This window comes from Curcuma longa, chromosome 11 (genome assembly GCF_044706935.1).
Source record: "Curcuma longa cultivar G26 ecotype Majalengka, Jawa Barat chromosome 11, ITB_CL_G26_1.1, whole genome shotgun sequence".
Classification (NCBI taxonomy): Eukaryota; Viridiplantae; Streptophyta; class Magnoliopsida; order Zingiberales; family Zingiberaceae; genus Curcuma; species Curcuma longa.
Genome location: NC_133871.1, coordinates 17,603,714 through 17,621,163, shown reverse-complemented (window position 1 = coordinate 17,621,163; position 17,450 = coordinate 17,603,714). Strand labels below are relative to the sequence as shown.

Below are 17,450 nucleotides of genomic sequence, written 5' to 3'. Positions count from 1 at the left end.
ATCAGGAAATGAAAAGGAACATATATACTTACATATTAATTTCCAGGCATCTTGTTCTTCACCTTCTTGGGCATGCATGCCAACAAACGAAGGAGTGAGGCTGGCACAGCATGACCTAGCAACGATCAAACCGATCGATCGACAAGTCGATTTATGTTGTGGCGATTCAGAGCTAGATCATGCTGGCAGCTTCACTCGTTCCCCAGGACATTTTTAATCTGCTTGTGGAACTCTTAAGGAAATTAAGAAAAAGGAGATCTAGAGATATAGAGAAACATACATCTAAAGATAGATAGAGAGCTAGAGAGATGGAGTTAATTGTTTGAGGGAACAAGGGGCACATGAGAATCTAGGTCAGCACCAATATATACTGAACATAATTGTAGGGGAAAAAACATGATTCTGATGAAACAAACAAGCACAAGAAAGAAAGGAAAGCATAAGCCTTTTGGATGAGAAACCTTGACCTATTGAAAGAAAGAAAGAAGAATAAAAGGAGGTTAAAATCTTGTTTGGAGAACCTCTCAAAACCTGAACAACAGTTGCATGCACCAGGGTGCAACTTGGCAAACCTGTAGATGAAGAAGACTTCCCAACTAAAGGCACAAAAACACTAAATCACCAAAAGAAAGATAGAAAGAAAGAGAGAGAGAGAGAGAGAGAGAGAAAGGTAAAGCAGTAGGAGGATTATGTGACTCATGCCCCACAAGCAGTAGGGACTTATAGAGGGGGAAGAAAGAATGAAATGGTGGAGTTATGGTTGTTGTTGCAAGATGTACAAGGAATAAAATAGTATATCTTGAGGAAGACAAAGGCAATAGTAAATAAGTAACAAAGAGGGATTTATAGGAGACCAAGTGATGTGCTTATCCTCAAGGATATTTGTCCTATTTGGGATAATGAATGTAGGAGTTTTTATTAAAATGAACCATTCCATGCTCAACATCTGAATCTGGTTTTAGAACACTACTTTAGATTTGCAGTGCTACATGGCTGATTAGGGTTTAGGGTCAGGTTGTACTTATTATAGGGTGGCATGCATTCAGCTGCTGCAAGGCATAGGATTGGAGGAGACAGTGAGATGATTCACACAAAATTTACAGTAATCTTCATGGTTAAATTAGTTGCCCTAAATTCTAACTGTTAAGGTTCTTATGACCATCACTCACTGCTTTAATTTGGATGTCCAAACTCATACTCAGCTAGCCTACATGGTCTAGTGCCAATTCCCCATGCAAAGATGGCCTTGATGGTAAACCCTAGAGCATGTGTTTGCAAAACCCTAGGAGCAAAAGTTGAGCTAGCAAGTTTGTGGTCCATGCATGTGCCCATTCAATTCCATTGAATTAATTGTGTTGTGGAATTGTGGTCCTGTTGTCTTCTCACTCAATATTAATTACTGAGCATTGCTGCTGCAGAAGAGAATAGGGCATTAATTAACATCTCATGTAAACATTGCTAGTCCTCTATGATATATAGCTAGGGAGGTTCTATGTATGTACCCTTGTGGAACAACTAATGTGTCATCTTCCTAGCCAAATGGAATATTGGATCATGGTCATTTGGTCTTAGTTTATGCAATCGATGTCCCGGGTATGACCACTCGCACATGCTCGTTGTGAAACCCTAAATTCGCGCACGGTGGCTTGGGTAATTGTATTAGATGTTCTTGAAATGCACATGTTGATTGGTTGTATTCAACTTGATTGAGAATGTATTTGATTGATAAAATGATCACAACTAGTGTTGATTAGAGAAAAAATACTATCAAACTTAACATGATCACAATTTGAAGCATCAAATTGGGCCTTGAACTCACTTGCATCCCAATCTCTAGGCGTATAGAATCGTTGATGGATCTTCAAAATGCCCAATTAACCAACATACACAAGACCTAAAGACCATCCAAGCTTGGAAACAAAATAACCAAATCATTACTTTCGCCCATTGTGATCGAATGAACAATACGATGGGGGCAGTAGTGTGTGCACTATTTCTAGCTACAAGTGCTTCTTTTGTTAATTAGCGTTTTATTCTCAACAAAACTCTCCATGAATCATATTAAGGTAATTGAGCACTCATCACGCGATAATGATAAATAAATCTTAACTAATTATTGTCAAATGAAATGAAATTGTTTAGAACAAACACATCCAGAAACAAAAACATAAGTACATGCATGTTCTAAAAGAAACATGCATGTATAGACCAAATAGCTAATTGGTTTGCTATAAGTGGTGGATGGTTTCTGTACACATCAAGATTTCACGTGCAGAAGCGAGCGAGCGAGGGAGCAACTGGAGCTCCGGAAGCAGCTTGAAAGATAGAATTATCGTAGCCAAGTTCCCAAGCTCTTAAACAGGGGAGGCCTTTTACTGCTGTCCTTGGGTACCTCTCGAGGTTGAATTACTTGTATCTTTCGCTGCCTTTTCGCTGCATATATCAAGTAAACATGCATGTCACTACTACTCTTCCTTCACCAGACATTATATATATATATATATATCAAATACTCAACTCGCACAGAAATAAATAATTAAATTGAATCCAACGTACATACCGTTTTCAGTTTGTTGGTAGCCTTCGCGAAGCTTGCGCTTTGACGTTTCCAGCTTAGATCGAAGCGATGCGTCCTGATCAAGACATTTGAATTGTTAAAACAAAACAAAAAAATACAATTGATAATTCTTTTTAAACGACTAGCTAGCTATATATAAATTAAGTGAGAAACTTATATTAATGGCTAAACTTACATCTAGAAACATGTTTGGCAATCTGGGAAGCTCTGCAGGTTGAGCAACACTAGCAAGCACAGGAGGTTCAGGTTGAAGCTCTGTGGATGTTCTCTGTGACCTGCCTTGTGGATGTCTTGTGGATGGAGCAATCACAGGATCAGGCTCAGGTTGTTGCTCTGTGAATGTTGGAAGCGATCCTTCCTGGTTGCTAGGCTCAGGTGCAATCACAGGAGGCTCTGGTGGATGCTCTGTCGATGTTCTTTGTGGCTCCGATGGCTTCGTTTGGTCGTGGAGACATCTTTTAAAACGAATCTTGCCATTTTTTGAAACTGACAGTAGCTTCCAGGTTTCTCGCCTCATCGTATCTGTTTGTTCTTCACCAACGGCGACAGCAGCACGCTCTGGTTTCTGTTCCTCAGAGGGAGTCAGTGGCAGGAATAAAGCACCACCGCTTTTGACGGCGTTGCCACGGCCAGAGTCCTCCTCCCTCTCCTCGATAGCTTTGACCTCGATCGCTTTGATGACGTTGACACGGCCGTCATCTTCCTTCTCCTCGATCGATTTGACTTCGATCGCTTTGACGGCGTTGCCACGGCCGTCATCCTCCTTATCTTCTATCGCTTTCACCTCGATTGTTTTGACGGCGGCGTTTCCGCGGCGGCCCTCGTTGGCCTTCGGCACGGCGAAGAGCATCTGTGCAATCTCATCCCGCCGGCTCTTGAACTCGTCCGGGTGATCGGAGGCAGCGACGCGTATGGCTTGTCGGATGACGTGGAAGATGTCCGAGTCGCCGGCCGCCCGGAAGAAGCCCCGCCAGTGGTCGAGAGAAGAAGATGTCGTCATGGAGAACGTCGATCGTCGGAGTCACGGGACTGGTCTAATGCTTTGCCGATGGAGATGAACAAATCGCTCGCTCTCTCACTCAGCAGTCGGCAGTCTCCAGTTTCTTCGGAATAAACGCGAGCAACAGTCGGTCTGTTTATAAAAAATATAACAGAAAATAATAATGATAATAACAAAAAAAAAAGCGCGCATCTTTCGGTCTGTTTATAAAAAATATAACAGAAAATAATAATGATAACAACAAAAAAACGCGCGCAGGTTCGAATAGATTAATAAAAAAATAACAGAAAATAATAATTTTTTTAAAAAAACCCGCGCAGGTGATAGATTTCCGCTGATGGCGCCGACCAATGGTCGAGCCATCTAACAAGTTATCTATTATTATTTTATTTTGTATTTTGAAAAATTACTGTATAGTTTAATAATTTTAAAAGTAAAGTACGAGACTTGAATATTTAAAAAATTAGATGCCTAATAATTCAGTAAATTGTAAAAAAAATAATACCTACAAATTAACTAACGGAAAGTGAAGGAACTTTAAAATTTTGTAAGTGATAACAATGTTTTTCGATCTATCCATTAATGCCACGTTTTTAATTTGTTGACTAATAGAAGTCAAGCTTGTACGAACTGTTGACCAATATTATATTAATAAAAGTCAGACTTGTACCAACTAACCAGTTAATGGCCCCACGCCATAATTAATTAATTAATCAATTTCTTTGTTTTAAATGCATTTATACTCCTATTCAAAAAACAACAAAATTAAAATACAGCTCGTCGTCACTCTAACTTATTGTATTTAATATACAATCTAACAATTGACCCGAGTCAACTTTTAGTGTAACAAAAATAAAATTTACTCACACCATATTTCAATAAAATCATTTATCTATGAATTAAACTAACAAATATAATTTTTCTGTCTTTTTTTTTCTCATTTTGTGCAAATACAGAAATACTAATGACTTGCTTAATGAGTACTAATCAAGTTTGTGATTGGAAAATATTGGCGTTATGTTTGGATTTCAATTAATTATATGTTGTATTCTTCAACTATTCAGATATAATGAACCTATAATTTAAAGCTTAATTACTTTTAGTTACATAGACTGGGACAAGTAAATTTGGGTTTTAAAAGCTTAATTCAAAATTTATTATTATTATTTCCTAATAAGCAAATGGACCATTACTGATGCAGCCAATTAAGATTTTCAAACAAAATTATACATGAAATTATATAAATATTATAAATATTTATATAGATAGCATCTAGTTTAATATAGAGAGCATTAATTATACATGCGAAGCATACACAAACAAAACTATATAAATATTATAATTACGTTTTATATTATTCATATCGATTTCTTGCGATGCTGAAGCAGAAATTTTTTTTGTTCTCACTTTAAATGGGAAAAACGGCCACACCACCCACATTCATGTGTTTAACACGAGTCCCTGAAACGAATTAATGTTAATCATACATGAAATGTACAAGACAACTGAAAGAGTTAAGTATGCATTTTGCATCGAGTTAAAAGGAAAATGGGTTAGGGGGGAAACAAAAGAAGAAGAGGAGAGGATTACAACAACAAGAGGCCGCATCATGAGCTTCAAGACCGATCGATCATCGTTCTTTCTCCCAAGATTTAGGTGCGTTCCAAAGACCTGCTTCGTCCCTGAATCAGAATTCGATAATCATCAAATACTCTATCAACTCCATCACATGCATATCTTGCGATGGTTCTGTCTGTCAGGATAATTTTACTTGGTTTTGATAACGCAGAATGACTTCGATTCATTTTCACCTACCGAATTCGACATCAGTTGTGAGATAATGTTCCGGTGCGAGTTGTTAAATCGAAGAAGAACCACCGAAGCGATATATATATATATATGTTTTTTTTGAGAAACTTCTGTACAAATTTATTGACCTGCATATGCCACCAATGGAGAGACAACGGATGAGCATAGATTTTCTTCTCTATTGAACGATTGAAAAGCAGCATCTTAAAATGAAAAAAAGAAAGAAAGTATATACCGAGTAAAAAACAGAGCAGGCGACGCCGTTCAGAGCAATTTTCTACCTTTCAACATTCTAAAGCATATTCCTGGATCTGCAGGAGACAAGAAACGCAACATAAAGATCGAACCATTTTCAGCTTACATGTGAACTTTGCAAGTTCAATATTCCCTGATCTTACTTGTATGAAGAAATGAGTGAAACGCTGAAAAATCAATACCTCAGTCATATTTTCCTCATGAACGGAATTAGAACTCCTACAATTTGCGAAATGTGCTCCATCGTACCGGAGAATCCTAAGCTTGCCTTCCTGCACTTTGACATAAAAAAGCTTATACAGTAAAGAATGAAAAGAACCAGATCCTAAAGGATTCGACTGAATGAGCTCTCCACCTTGGTTCCATAAACTAGACCTCCTCCAACCAAAGGGTGAAAGCATGCGACATTAACCTCATCTTCTGCACTAGGAAGGACTCTGACAAGCTCCATATCTGAAACTCTATAAACCTGTTTAGGAAGTATACCAAATCAGAATCCGATGAAAGAAGCAAAAAGGAAGCACTTTGCCAATTGTACTAACACACGAGTAGAAAGGTGTCATTCTTGAGCACATTATAGCAATAGAAGGAAAAAAAATCTCAATTAATATAAAAGGTCACATAAATATATACAGGAAACACAAGTACCAGAAATCAATAACATTCCTGGTCTCTCTTTCAGGTTGCGAACAAAAAATAGAAAAATAAACTTCAAATCAAAAGCATGTGCTTCACAGGATTGGTTAGCCATAATGTACAAGCAGCATGCCTGCTATCAAGAATAAAACACAGAATCATCTTATATTCTCTTCCACTAAATAACACCAAAGATAATTTGATGGGAATCATGACTTGTAGTTGTCCTTGATATTTATACTTTGTATGGGTGATCAAAGTATAAAATTGGCAAAACAAACTTAGCGAGATAAGACAATGACAACTAAAGATAGCAAAATAAACGGATAGGTCAAATTATCCTAAACTTCTTTATATTCTTATAGTTGCTATTCTTGAATAAGCTTTGTATTACATATAACATAAGCTTGTGATAGTTATTCAAATTATTATGTGAATTTGGGCTTAAATCGACCATTAGATACTCTCTCTATATGTATACCAGATGCTTGATTTTTATCTATAATACAAAGAATAATACAAACATGTAGAAAAGTAAATTAACAGAATGAAGCAACTAGAAAGAATATGCAATGAAGGTAATAAATAGTACTGCAACAAAATTGTATTTTAAGAAGGAACAAATATGTTAAACAGTTTATCAAATATCTTCTGTTTATCACAATTAACTCATAATATGTTTAACAGAAAAGAATATGGTTTAGCATATGGAACGGGTTTGAATCTCAGAAACAACCTCTTGCAAAGTGGAATAAGGTTCGTACAATAGATCTTCCCTAAGATCCCACATTGGCAAGAGCTTCATGCATCTGACTGCTCTTTTATATAGAAAACCTAATGTCTACTAACATGTTAATATGACTAGATGAGTTTAGGTTCATCTTTCTTGAAATTCTCCAATATTTAATTACAAAGAAAAAGAACCTAATTGAGACACTATAAGCTCTCAGGAGTGTTGCTCTCCTCCATCCTTAGAATTTTGATAACATGACAGCTACTTCCTATGCAAAAATGCAGTGCTGATATACAACCAGGCCAATTTTGAGTTGTGCTCACCACAGAAGGTTTTTGCTAATGTTGACAATTACAAACACAGTAATGGAGGTATTTTGTCAGAAAGGTGAAGCGTGCAAGGGAAGGTAACTTGGTTTAACCCTCCCCATCTGGCCCATCGAGGCCTACAAATGAAAGGAAAACCTAGAACCTGTTTGGAAGGCGGGACTGTGAACAAGCATGGTACCCAATTAGGCTCACCCAACTTATTGCCATTTTTACCATAATATGGGGGAATAGCATTCTTAGACCACTACTCCATATTTCCCATTATGGGCCATGATTTAGGACATCAGCTCCAATGAGCAGCTTCTGTGAGACACTGGGTGTGGTTCATCTATTAAGGCAGTTGTATGTGGGGAAAACAAATTTTATGCATCTGCTCTAAGGGAATGATTACATTATTAAGGACTTAATGTAAAAGACATAAATCAACGTGGGACTAAACTCACTATACCATCAACCCTATTAACCAAATACCTCTACTCCTCACCCGTCAAGCAGGAGGATACATACTATGTCCAGTTTGTTACATAACTACAAAAACTCTCATAAAAAAAAGGATCAGATTTTGCAGACTAAGACATGAACATGAAAACACAATTAAGCAAAACTTTGAAAATAATTAATGGAGAACACATTTGAGAATCCCTTCAACTTTAAATCAGTAGATCAACAAAGAAAAGATATAAGAAGAGGAAATATGAAATAAAACTAGGATAAAGAGAGATCCTAGATACAAATTCTTGATTGGGCTTGACTGTGCAACCAAACCTAGGTGAGTTTTTTTTTTGTGCATTGAGAAGAAAGTGTCATTGTAGACCTTGCATTGGCAAAGGTCCAGTAGCATCTAGGATGTGGGAGGTGTTTGTGCGGACAGCCACTGTTTAGGAGGCATATGACAATGTAGTGAATCCCCAGGTGTCACAACCACAAAGACAATACAACCGTGCTTTATTGCCATCATGGGAGAGGATGATGAGGATGTCAGCATCAGTGTGAGAGAATCAGCCTGCAAGGAGGGCATTACATGGATGAGCCATCAAGAAGAGTCAGAGGAGATCTGTGGGCATCGGGAAGAAGTTTGAATCAATCTATAGGGATTCTCACAGAGCAAGGGCTTACACAAGGTCTTACACCAAGGAGAAGCTTGTACCAAGAAGATGCAAAGTGCATGGCCAATCTGGACGAGGCAAGCATTTGAACAGAAGGATTCACAAATTCAGCAAAGGAAGAAAGAAGAGGGAGAGAAGACGTGGATGAACTAACCAAAACATGAAACTAGTTTGAATTAATAGCCTATGGGTTAGTCCAACAGAATAATAAATGATCAGAAACTAAGTTAAAATTTTAAAAATTAGCAAAGGAATGAGTTAAGCTTTGGGAAAAATGAAGGGATCAACTTATTTTACCTCCAAAATTGTGTAGATAGGTACTGCAGTCTCTCCATCAATTACAATGCTCCTTAGAAGTGAATTATGCCGCCGACCATATGCTAATAGTATGTATTCTGATGTAGGTGAAAACTGCATAAAAACAATTAAAAATATTGATCAGAGATATTAAAAATGTATGTGTGGTTCACAGGGAAACCAATAAATTGCAGAGGTTATCATGTAAACAAACTTGATTAAACATATGGATGCATAAATTCTCAACTAAATGTAATGCTGGCTCCAAGCTACAACCATATTATACTGTTATGACCTGCAACCAATGTAATACTGGCTGACTGCTGCTCAACCCCAAGATGTGAGAAGCTTAAAGTGAATATTCTACTCATTCGTACAATCTGTGAGAATATAGTGTACTTGGGCTTTTTAGATCTCCTATTCCTTCAATTTATAAGTATACTGTGTGCATGCCTTTTTCTGAATCATAATCCTTAAAGATTAAGGGGCATTTCCTATGAGGGGAGGAAATCCAAAAGGAAATAAGATTACAAAAAGATTTCCACAATGACACTATAAGAATCCACCAGCAGGCTAAGTACAGATTGCACGTGACATGTACACTCAGGACTAAAGCATAAGCAATTATCGAAAACCATTTTGATGATTTTGTATCAACATCTACCTCAATATCACAAGATTTAGATCTTTTCCTTCATCCCACAAATAACTTGCACATTGAACTGCTTATATTTTATTCAAAATATCAAAAAAAAAAATTGATTCCTGTACTGACCTGAATGGATGTGAGACAATGGGCAGCCCTGATTGCCCTTGAAGACAAGATCTTTCCAAAACTACAAAGAACAAAATGAACCATGGGATGGTATCAATAACTGAAGAAAATTTACCTTGTATAAATACCAGGCATACAAGTTTCTGAGATTCTTACGCAGCTGCTTCTAGAGAATAGATGCGAAGCTCATACATAATTTGGTGAGCAGGAATTGGATGTCGTGTTGGTGATGTAGCAAGCCCTGTACCACCATGCTGCATCTGCGAGTTGAAACTTGGATCACCTTCCAAATGAGGCACCAAACAGGCAACACAAGCTACCAGAAATCGCCCACATGGAGAAAAGTGGGTGCCCATTTCACTGTCGAAATTAGAAGCATCCAATCATCAACAAACATCTAACTAAAAACATAAATCCGAGGTATTTAACACCCATATACAAACTAGAATAAAAAAATCCCCCAAATGAAGTTAAGCAAAGCACAGAATATCACAATAATTAAAGTCCATCTCCTCATTAATCTTAACACAGAATCTCGTCATTATTAATAGAACTATGACATCAACTTCAACTCAAACATCAATTTTCTAGTCAGGCATGCGCGATAAAAGAAGCTAGACTAAAGAAGCAAGAAGTTCTAGATTTACATTTCATTATGCTTACTCATGCCCCTTAAAGTCAGATAGAAAATTATTTGAGGGAAGGATGCATGTTTAAACAGCAATCAGGTCCAATTTGGAATGGCAAACTCATTTATTGTCAGTATAAATGTAAGAACGATGATAATACTGACATTTTTTAGTTATGAAATATGCCCATTATGCTGCAGCAATATTAGGGATCCACTAATGCCAATGAGGTCTGTGTAGGAGGGACAAGTAAGAAATTGTTTACACAAGTCAGGAAGCAGAATGATTCATTTCAGTTTCAGGTTTGAAAGTGCTTGAGATAGTGAAACAAGGATATAGAATCATCAAAAAGGTGGCAGAGAAGATAGGATGACAACATAGATGTGGCAAGTATAAGGCCTTCAATAAGTAACATCTCATTCTTTCTTTTAATCTCCAATCTAAGTACCATCACCATATCAGATCTCCCTTCTGAATAAACCATACAGCCTAAGTAAACGCACTTGAATGACACATCGCAGTTCATAAACCAAACAGTTAAAACACACAATCCATATTGGTACTACTCTAGTTTAAAAATCTTCATCCTCTGCTAAACTGTCACTTGGTACTTTGTAGATTGAGAAAAGATTTACTGCCACTAAAGAGTACTATGTTTCCCCATAACCACAAATGAGATGGTCCAGACGTCATTAAGAAACGTAAACAAAAGGTAAGCAATTTAACCTGCAAAGGACAGCATTTGGAATAGTTAAACGGCATCTATCAGATTCTAAGGTACTGCATGCGTCTAGAATATCATGGAACCATATTCTCAATTTAACTGTGCAAGGTAATTCAGCTGCTGCAGCCGCAGCTAATGATCTATGAATCTCGGACTCGATACCGTTAGAACCACCATTAGATGCAGTTTCGTCAGTTTGGAAATTAGTTGATAAGGAACCTTCTCCGGAACCTATACCAGCCATCTGGCGAGAACGTGATCGTTGGCGAGAACCTGATCGGCCAGATACCCTAGACTGGCCAACAGCAGTTGCCATTGTCAAAGTAGTTGAATCAATATTCTGTGCATCAGGCAACTCAGATGTTAACAAACCAGAACCGGTTAGATGAAGAGCCATTGAGTTCCCATGCAAAGCACTGTCAACTGGTAACGATGCATGCAAACCAGCATGAGTTTGACCAATCAACCAACCTTGCAGGAAAGGCAACTCCCAGTATGCTGGATCACTGGAAGGAATAACATGATGAAAGTGTCCACTGTCTATATTTCTGACGGTCATCTGTATGTCAGCCCTTCGGAAGGAGCTTGTGGAAACTGAGGCAGGAGGTTCATCTAAACCCAACCTGGACTGCCGTATAGGATTGTGCACGGCCACATTAGACTCAGGTACATTGAATGAAGCATCCATCCTCTCAGCAGCACCAGAGCTCGTTGGGTGCAATCCTAATGTAGTCTGTAGCTCAGTGGTCTCAATTCTTTCTGTGATTGGAGACATCATGGCCTCAGTTCCAGCTAAAAAAGAATCAGCAATTACACCCTCATTCACAGCTGTTGAAGCAGAATCTATATCCATAGGAATTATAGTGTTCTCACTATGGTTTTGGAAATCCGGGCTCTGTCGACCAGTGAGATTAGAAGAAGATTCTAATCTTTGTGCAGCACTTCCCGAGCCACTAGTCCTCCCACTCTGCTCAGGCACATCAGTTACAAGGTTGTAAGAGCAAGTAAAAAGGTGGAAAAGAAACTTCGGTTGCAAATGTAGACATACATTTCTGTCCCTGTTTGCAAAGACAATGGCTGGAGGGGGATAGTGTAAATAACCAGATGATGTTGCAACAGTCAATGGTGAATCAGGAGAATCAAGATCATTAACCTGCAAAAATTATAAAATTAAGAAAGAAGAAATTATAAACATGCAAGAGTTTATAAACGACATTATGCAACCTCAGCTGTTAACAAAAAAGGAGCAGCCTGGGGATGGAAATGAACAGCCCTCAAAGAACGACGGGTCTTTAGCACAATTGTTGGTGAGGATGCCTCTCCTTTTTTCTTGTAGTTCCATATGTAAAGCTAACATGTATTTTAGGATTGTTAAAACATAGATTCAATACCTTCATAAAATATACCAAAATCAAAGAAAGATCAATGATAAATGAAAGGGAAAAAACTCACTTTATGACCTGAAGCAACGGCAAGGAACTCTCCTTGAGCATGGAAAGCAATAGAAGCAATTGGGCGATCTGCAGACAGAAATAATATTCAAACATGTCTATCAATACCTTTATATAAGCTTAAACGATGACACAGCATTAATAGAAATGGATCAAACTAAACAAAAATGATTATTGCACAGCTAGGCATAAATAGGAGTTTGGCAGAATAAATTACAAAAGTCACGTGACCCTATACAGCTAGAAGTTTGTGCATCCCAAAGACGAACTTCATGATCCAAGCTGCCACTGGCAAGTATATCCGAGTACAATGGATGGAACCGAACCTGAAGAAAAAAGTGAAAAAGAAATGAAGGGCAAGACAATGATTGCTCTCCAGAGCCTTATATATTAACAAAAGAAAAAAAAAGCATCTTAAATCGCAGCTGATCAAAAAGTGTTGAAAATATGAAGATGGGCAAATCAAGATCTTGATGTGGGGAGCAGAGGGGTTTAAGAGAACTGTCTCGATTTGTGCAGTAAACCCATTGTAAGTGAAAAAAAAAACAATACATTTGGATAGAAAATAACATGAGAGAATTTGGAAACCACAAAGTTATTATATGGCAATAAATTTACAATGATAGCAAGTCTATAGTGTACACATACCACCCAAGGTGTTCGCCGATGGCCACTTAGCACCTTTATACATTTTCCAGTTTGGCAATCAACTATCTTAACGGTATGGTCGCCACTGCAAGGATTTAGCAAGTCAAGCTATTAACTGAAAATCAAAGTAGAACAAGAGACATCAACTTACTGGGTGGAAGCAAGTATTTTTCCATCAGAACTAAATGCTGCTGCAATGGTGGACCTTGGAGGTGGCACAAGAGGGCAATACTTGGCTGACAAATGATGCAATGACTCTGCCTCTACCCTGAGCATATAATTTGCCACATGAACATTAAGAGCTGAGTTTGACAGATAACGTTGACCATTTCTTCCAATGGCTAAAAACAAAATTATGAATAATTGAATCTTATTGTAGGTTTCAAGACTTATAAGCCAAATACTGCACAGAATGATAATTGAAGATTAATTTACCAAGACATCAAAGCATGTTTAACATCTATGTTACATCTTGGCCCACCGCAATCAGCTCTACAGACTAAACCTTCTCCCCAAAGCCGCTTCCTACTGTTCTTTGCTCGAGGAGAAATCTCTCTCCATGCCAACAGCTGGGAAACATTTTTATGACTGGAGGAGAAAAAATGTATCAATTAGAAGGCCTAGGATTCAAGAAATAAACAAGGGAACAGATAAGAAGTTAATAGATTACATATAATAAAATAGATAAAAGTAAGTTATTACCTGTTAGACTAGTATGCTGTTCTAGAAAGGTAGACTATTATAGAAATCACAAATTCTTTATAACAGATAGCACACCTCAGCCATCCATATCAAATTAATCATAGCTTCACATGGCATGATTAACAATCAATATAAGCAATCATGCAAAGTAGAGATGTAGAAATGACAAACACAACCTGTGATTGCTCTATTATTATATTAGAATACTAGCATGCTTGAGCTAGACTCAGGGTCATATTATTTTTTAGCAATCAGTTAGGTAAAGGTTTGTGGTGGGTTTTGATCTAGTTTAAATTAAGCCAAGTTTGAATTCCGGAGCATAGGATCTCATGAAACTATGGTCTGATCCTATGCTACCTCACCATAAAAATAATAATAATAAACTTACATTCGTTTGAGCATTTAAAAATTTGCCATTCAGGAAAAAAATAGACATTTTTCATAGCACATCAAATGATAATATGATTTATGATATGTTATTTAACATGAGGCAAATTTTGAATTTTTCCTAATAATAGTATATATTGAAAGTTAATAAATAAACATACATACATATATACACATTCTAAATAACAAATATTTTTCTAAAGAAATAGTTTTTAGGATCTTTAGATCTAGCGTGTCATCATCGGATCTCATTCCATGAATCATTTACAATTCATAGGTAGAATCTCGATCTTGATATCCATAGCATCATCATTTATACTCGTTTGAATATTTTGAAGGAGTTAAATGTGGGTGAAGTATTTTGGCTTCAAGAATAATATGTCTAGTTTATATTTACAGGATCGCGTGTGTCCAATTTCAGTTGATAAGACGTTTGACATGCTCCTTAAAGCATCATGTCATATATGTGGTCACAACACAACACTTTTTAAAGAAAGATTTTTTTTGTATGAGGTCTCTCCGCATCTAGTAAGGAGAAACATTATTGGGATTTTCAAAGGGTGGCTCACCTTACAAATCAATAGGTTGTGGCGTAGGAACTAGAATTTTGAATGTAAAATTTCTTGTGTTGGCATTGTGATTTTGTCTTTATAACTTTATTATTTTAGCTGAATTTAATGAATTTATTTAGGCCCCACCCCCACCCCCAAACACACACAAAGCACTTCAGTTCTCATCACTAATCCTCAACGATAAACACATTTCTATGCATTTTTTAAGATTCTTATATTATTCTAATCGTTTAAACATATTGTGTTTTACTCTACACAAAACTTTATTATCTTGAAATTCTATTGCTAATCTCACATATACTCACTCTTGAATATGTTTTATTGTTATGTATGATAGAATTTTGATACTTTAAAGTATGAATGACTTGTATATTATTTTACTTGCTTTTAGAATTATTAATGATACTCCCTCAGGATGAGAGAAGGGTTTATGAAAAAAGTGTTCTGTAAATTGTAAAAAACACCTTTCAGATTCACCACGCAACTATGAGGAAGGAGCCCGATGATCCCTATCAAATGTGAACTTGTAATAGCTTGAGGTCAAGCACTGTGTACATAAATTCTTCACGAAGAAGATTTAATTGAGCTAATTTTTATAGCTGTTTATGAGAAATATAACAATATAGTATTGAGCTAACTTGTCAGATTGCTTGTGGCATTATCAACATTGGATAATTGCTAGGAAGGTAACACTAGGATAGTGAGCTTGAATCTTCAAAAAAAAATTAAGTGAGATCATATTGATAGCTTATAATCAGGAATACTAATGGAACTAGCTAAGTTAAATTTTAGCAAAGAGATATCAATGTACAGGATTGACTCGAATTAAGGAAACTATAGAAATCCTCAAGTTACAATTCTTATTACCTGTAATTATTGTATATGTATGTCTAAGTGCATGCTTTGTCGTCTTATCATGTATTATTCGCAATATGCTTGACACATTAGTAAATCTACTTATGCACAAGTCACCTTCCCCCTCTTATCAACCATATGGATCTCTTACCTTGTATGACTATATTATTCAGATGAAAATTGATTTGGCCAGCTTATATTATTCAAAGTAAAATCAATTTAACCAAGGGAAAGAATGCTCAATACAGTTTTCAAATTCTAAAAAGAGATGTATACACATCTCTAAACAATTTTTAGTAGTTAAAGAGTCTGAATAAACTCTAACGAACAGAAATCACTAGAAGATTAAACCAATAGTTTTGGTTCCTTTTTTTATTTTAACTTCGAATATCTGAAGGCATAGCATATGTAACAATTACAAAGAATAGGATGCTGAACTGCAGGAATAGCTAGGCACAACAACTATCAAACATTTAGAATCACAAAAGGAAATGATAGTAAATTCACAATATTGCCTATAATCAATGAAATATTTCCTTACCTGGACAAAAATAAACAGTCTCGATTGGACTGTGAGGTGGAAGATGAGAAATAAGAATCATCTAGCCGAGATCGAGCCATTTCATCTTTTGACATTCTGTCCTGCTTCAAATAAGTCAACAATGCCGAGTGAAAACCTGAACCTACTAACTGAAATAACAGCTGACGATTAGCACTTAAGATGCGCAAAACCTGAAAATACATAATAAAGTAGAATCAAGTTTTAGCCTCCCACATGAATTATGAAAGAGTTAAAAATGAACAGAGAAACCAGTATCCGATTCTGTTAGGTTAGAGACCTACAAAAATGCATCAAAAACAACGTAGAAGACCGGTTTGATATGGAATTCCACGATATAAACAATTTTCTCCGCAAGTATAGTGAGATCTATAGAGTTAACCATCACCATCGTTCTTACCAGCATCAATAAGACCACGATGTCATCCCCCGAATGAAATTCCTACCCTATCAAGTCCAACATGAAAAAAAAAGGAACAAGAACCGAAAAAAAATGAATTTTTCCATTAGATCTCTCGATAAAATCCTTCCGCAAAGGAAATCCCACCCCAACAATCCCAGGTCTCATCAAGAAAGCAGCGACTCAACCAAACTTCCAAGATGACAAGAACCCAGGACCGGGCAAAGCAAGAGCCACAATTCACCCTAATTACCATGGAACCTAACTATCGAAATCCAGAATTAGATAAATCAGGAGCGATGAAAGGATCTCATTACCAATCAAATAGGAGAAAAGGAGCACCCAAATCCAGCTTGGCGCAGATCCAACAAGCGCCGATGATCCAGGTAGATCTCTTCTCTAACAAATGTGGCAAGAACTCCTGCGGATCGCTGCGAAGAGGACCTAGGGCTCCCAGCCAGGGCACGTACAAACGAAAAGAGATCTCTTTTTACCGGAGAATTCGCGAGGACTAAACTAAATAAACCGAGAGCTAGCGTGATACTTCACAAAGCGCCGACGATTTGGACCTTCCAATCTAGATCGGACGGCAGCGAATGAGTCGGATAGATAGTGTTCTGAGCACCGGGCGAGGACGCGACGCGTGCGCGTAACTCGACCGAACCGGAATCGGCTCGGGTGGTTCGCGACGGCTCCTCGACCGGGAGGTGGACCCAAGGAAGCAAATGTTGACCACACGGCTGCTGTAATCCTAATCCGTGTGCTGGACTTCGTGACTTTGACTATGCCACTGTTTATTGGGATAAAAAAAATGTGATAAAGATATATTTAATTCATATTATATAATTAAATAGGTCGAATCGTTTAATTCGAAATCAAATAAATTAAATTTTTTATCTGATGGAATATTCCATCGAATTTTATTTAAAAGTTAAATAATTAAACTATTAAAATACCAATTAAATCAATAAAAAATTAAAATAATATTAAATTAAGATTTATGTG

General features: G+C 37.0%; 1 protein-coding gene across 6 annotated transcripts; it reads right to left on the bottom strand.

Annotated features, from left to right (window-relative positions):
* Positions 1-4,896: 4,896 nt before the first annotated feature.
* Positions 4,897-16,919, bottom strand: LOC141838022 (uncharacterized). Of its 6 annotated transcripts, none has more exons than XM_074725403.1 (19): positions 16,763-16,919; positions 16,028-16,218; positions 13,406-13,558; positions 13,122-13,238; positions 12,971-13,055; positions 12,540-12,648; positions 12,324-12,391; positions 12,096-12,221; positions 11,920-12,024; positions 10,874-11,838; positions 9,675-9,878; positions 9,519-9,579; positions 8,744-8,857; positions 5,998-6,111; positions 5,825-5,914; positions 5,623-5,698; positions 5,394-5,515; positions 5,169-5,260; positions 4,897-5,039 (listed from the first exon to the last, which is right to left on the bottom strand). In XM_074725403.1, exons 2-16 carry the CDS (start codon positions 16,120-16,122, stop codon positions 5,672-5,674), a joined length of 2,433 nt encoding a protein of 810 aa, XP_074581504.1. In that variant the 5' UTR covers positions 16,123-16,218; positions 16,763-16,919; the 3' UTR covers positions 4,897-5,039; positions 5,169-5,260; positions 5,394-5,515; positions 5,623-5,671. The 6 variants fall into 6 exon arrangements, with proteins under 6 accessions (XP_074581504.1, XP_074581505.1, XP_074581500.1 ...); XM_074725404.1 differs by lacking the exon at positions 4,897-5,039 and having other exon boundaries at positions 5,041-5,260; positions 10,874-11,663; positions 11,745-11,838; XM_074725399.1 differs by lacking the exon at positions 4,897-5,039 and having other exon boundaries at positions 5,041-5,260.
* Positions 16,920-17,450: the final 531 nt, after the last annotated feature.

Coding starts and splice junctions, on each gene's coding strand:
- LOC141838022 (XM_074725403.1), bottom strand. CDS start 16,122: ATGTCAAAAGATGAAATGGCTCGATCTCGGCTAGATGATTCTTATTTC. Junction 8,858..9,518: donor ATTGTCTCACATCCATTCAG/GTCAGTACAGGA, acceptor GTTTTTATGCAG/TTTTCACCTACATCAGAATA. Junction 5,699..5,824: donor ATGAGGAAAATATGACTGAG/GTATTGATTTTT, acceptor TGTCTCCTGCAG/ATCCAGGAATATGCTTTAGA.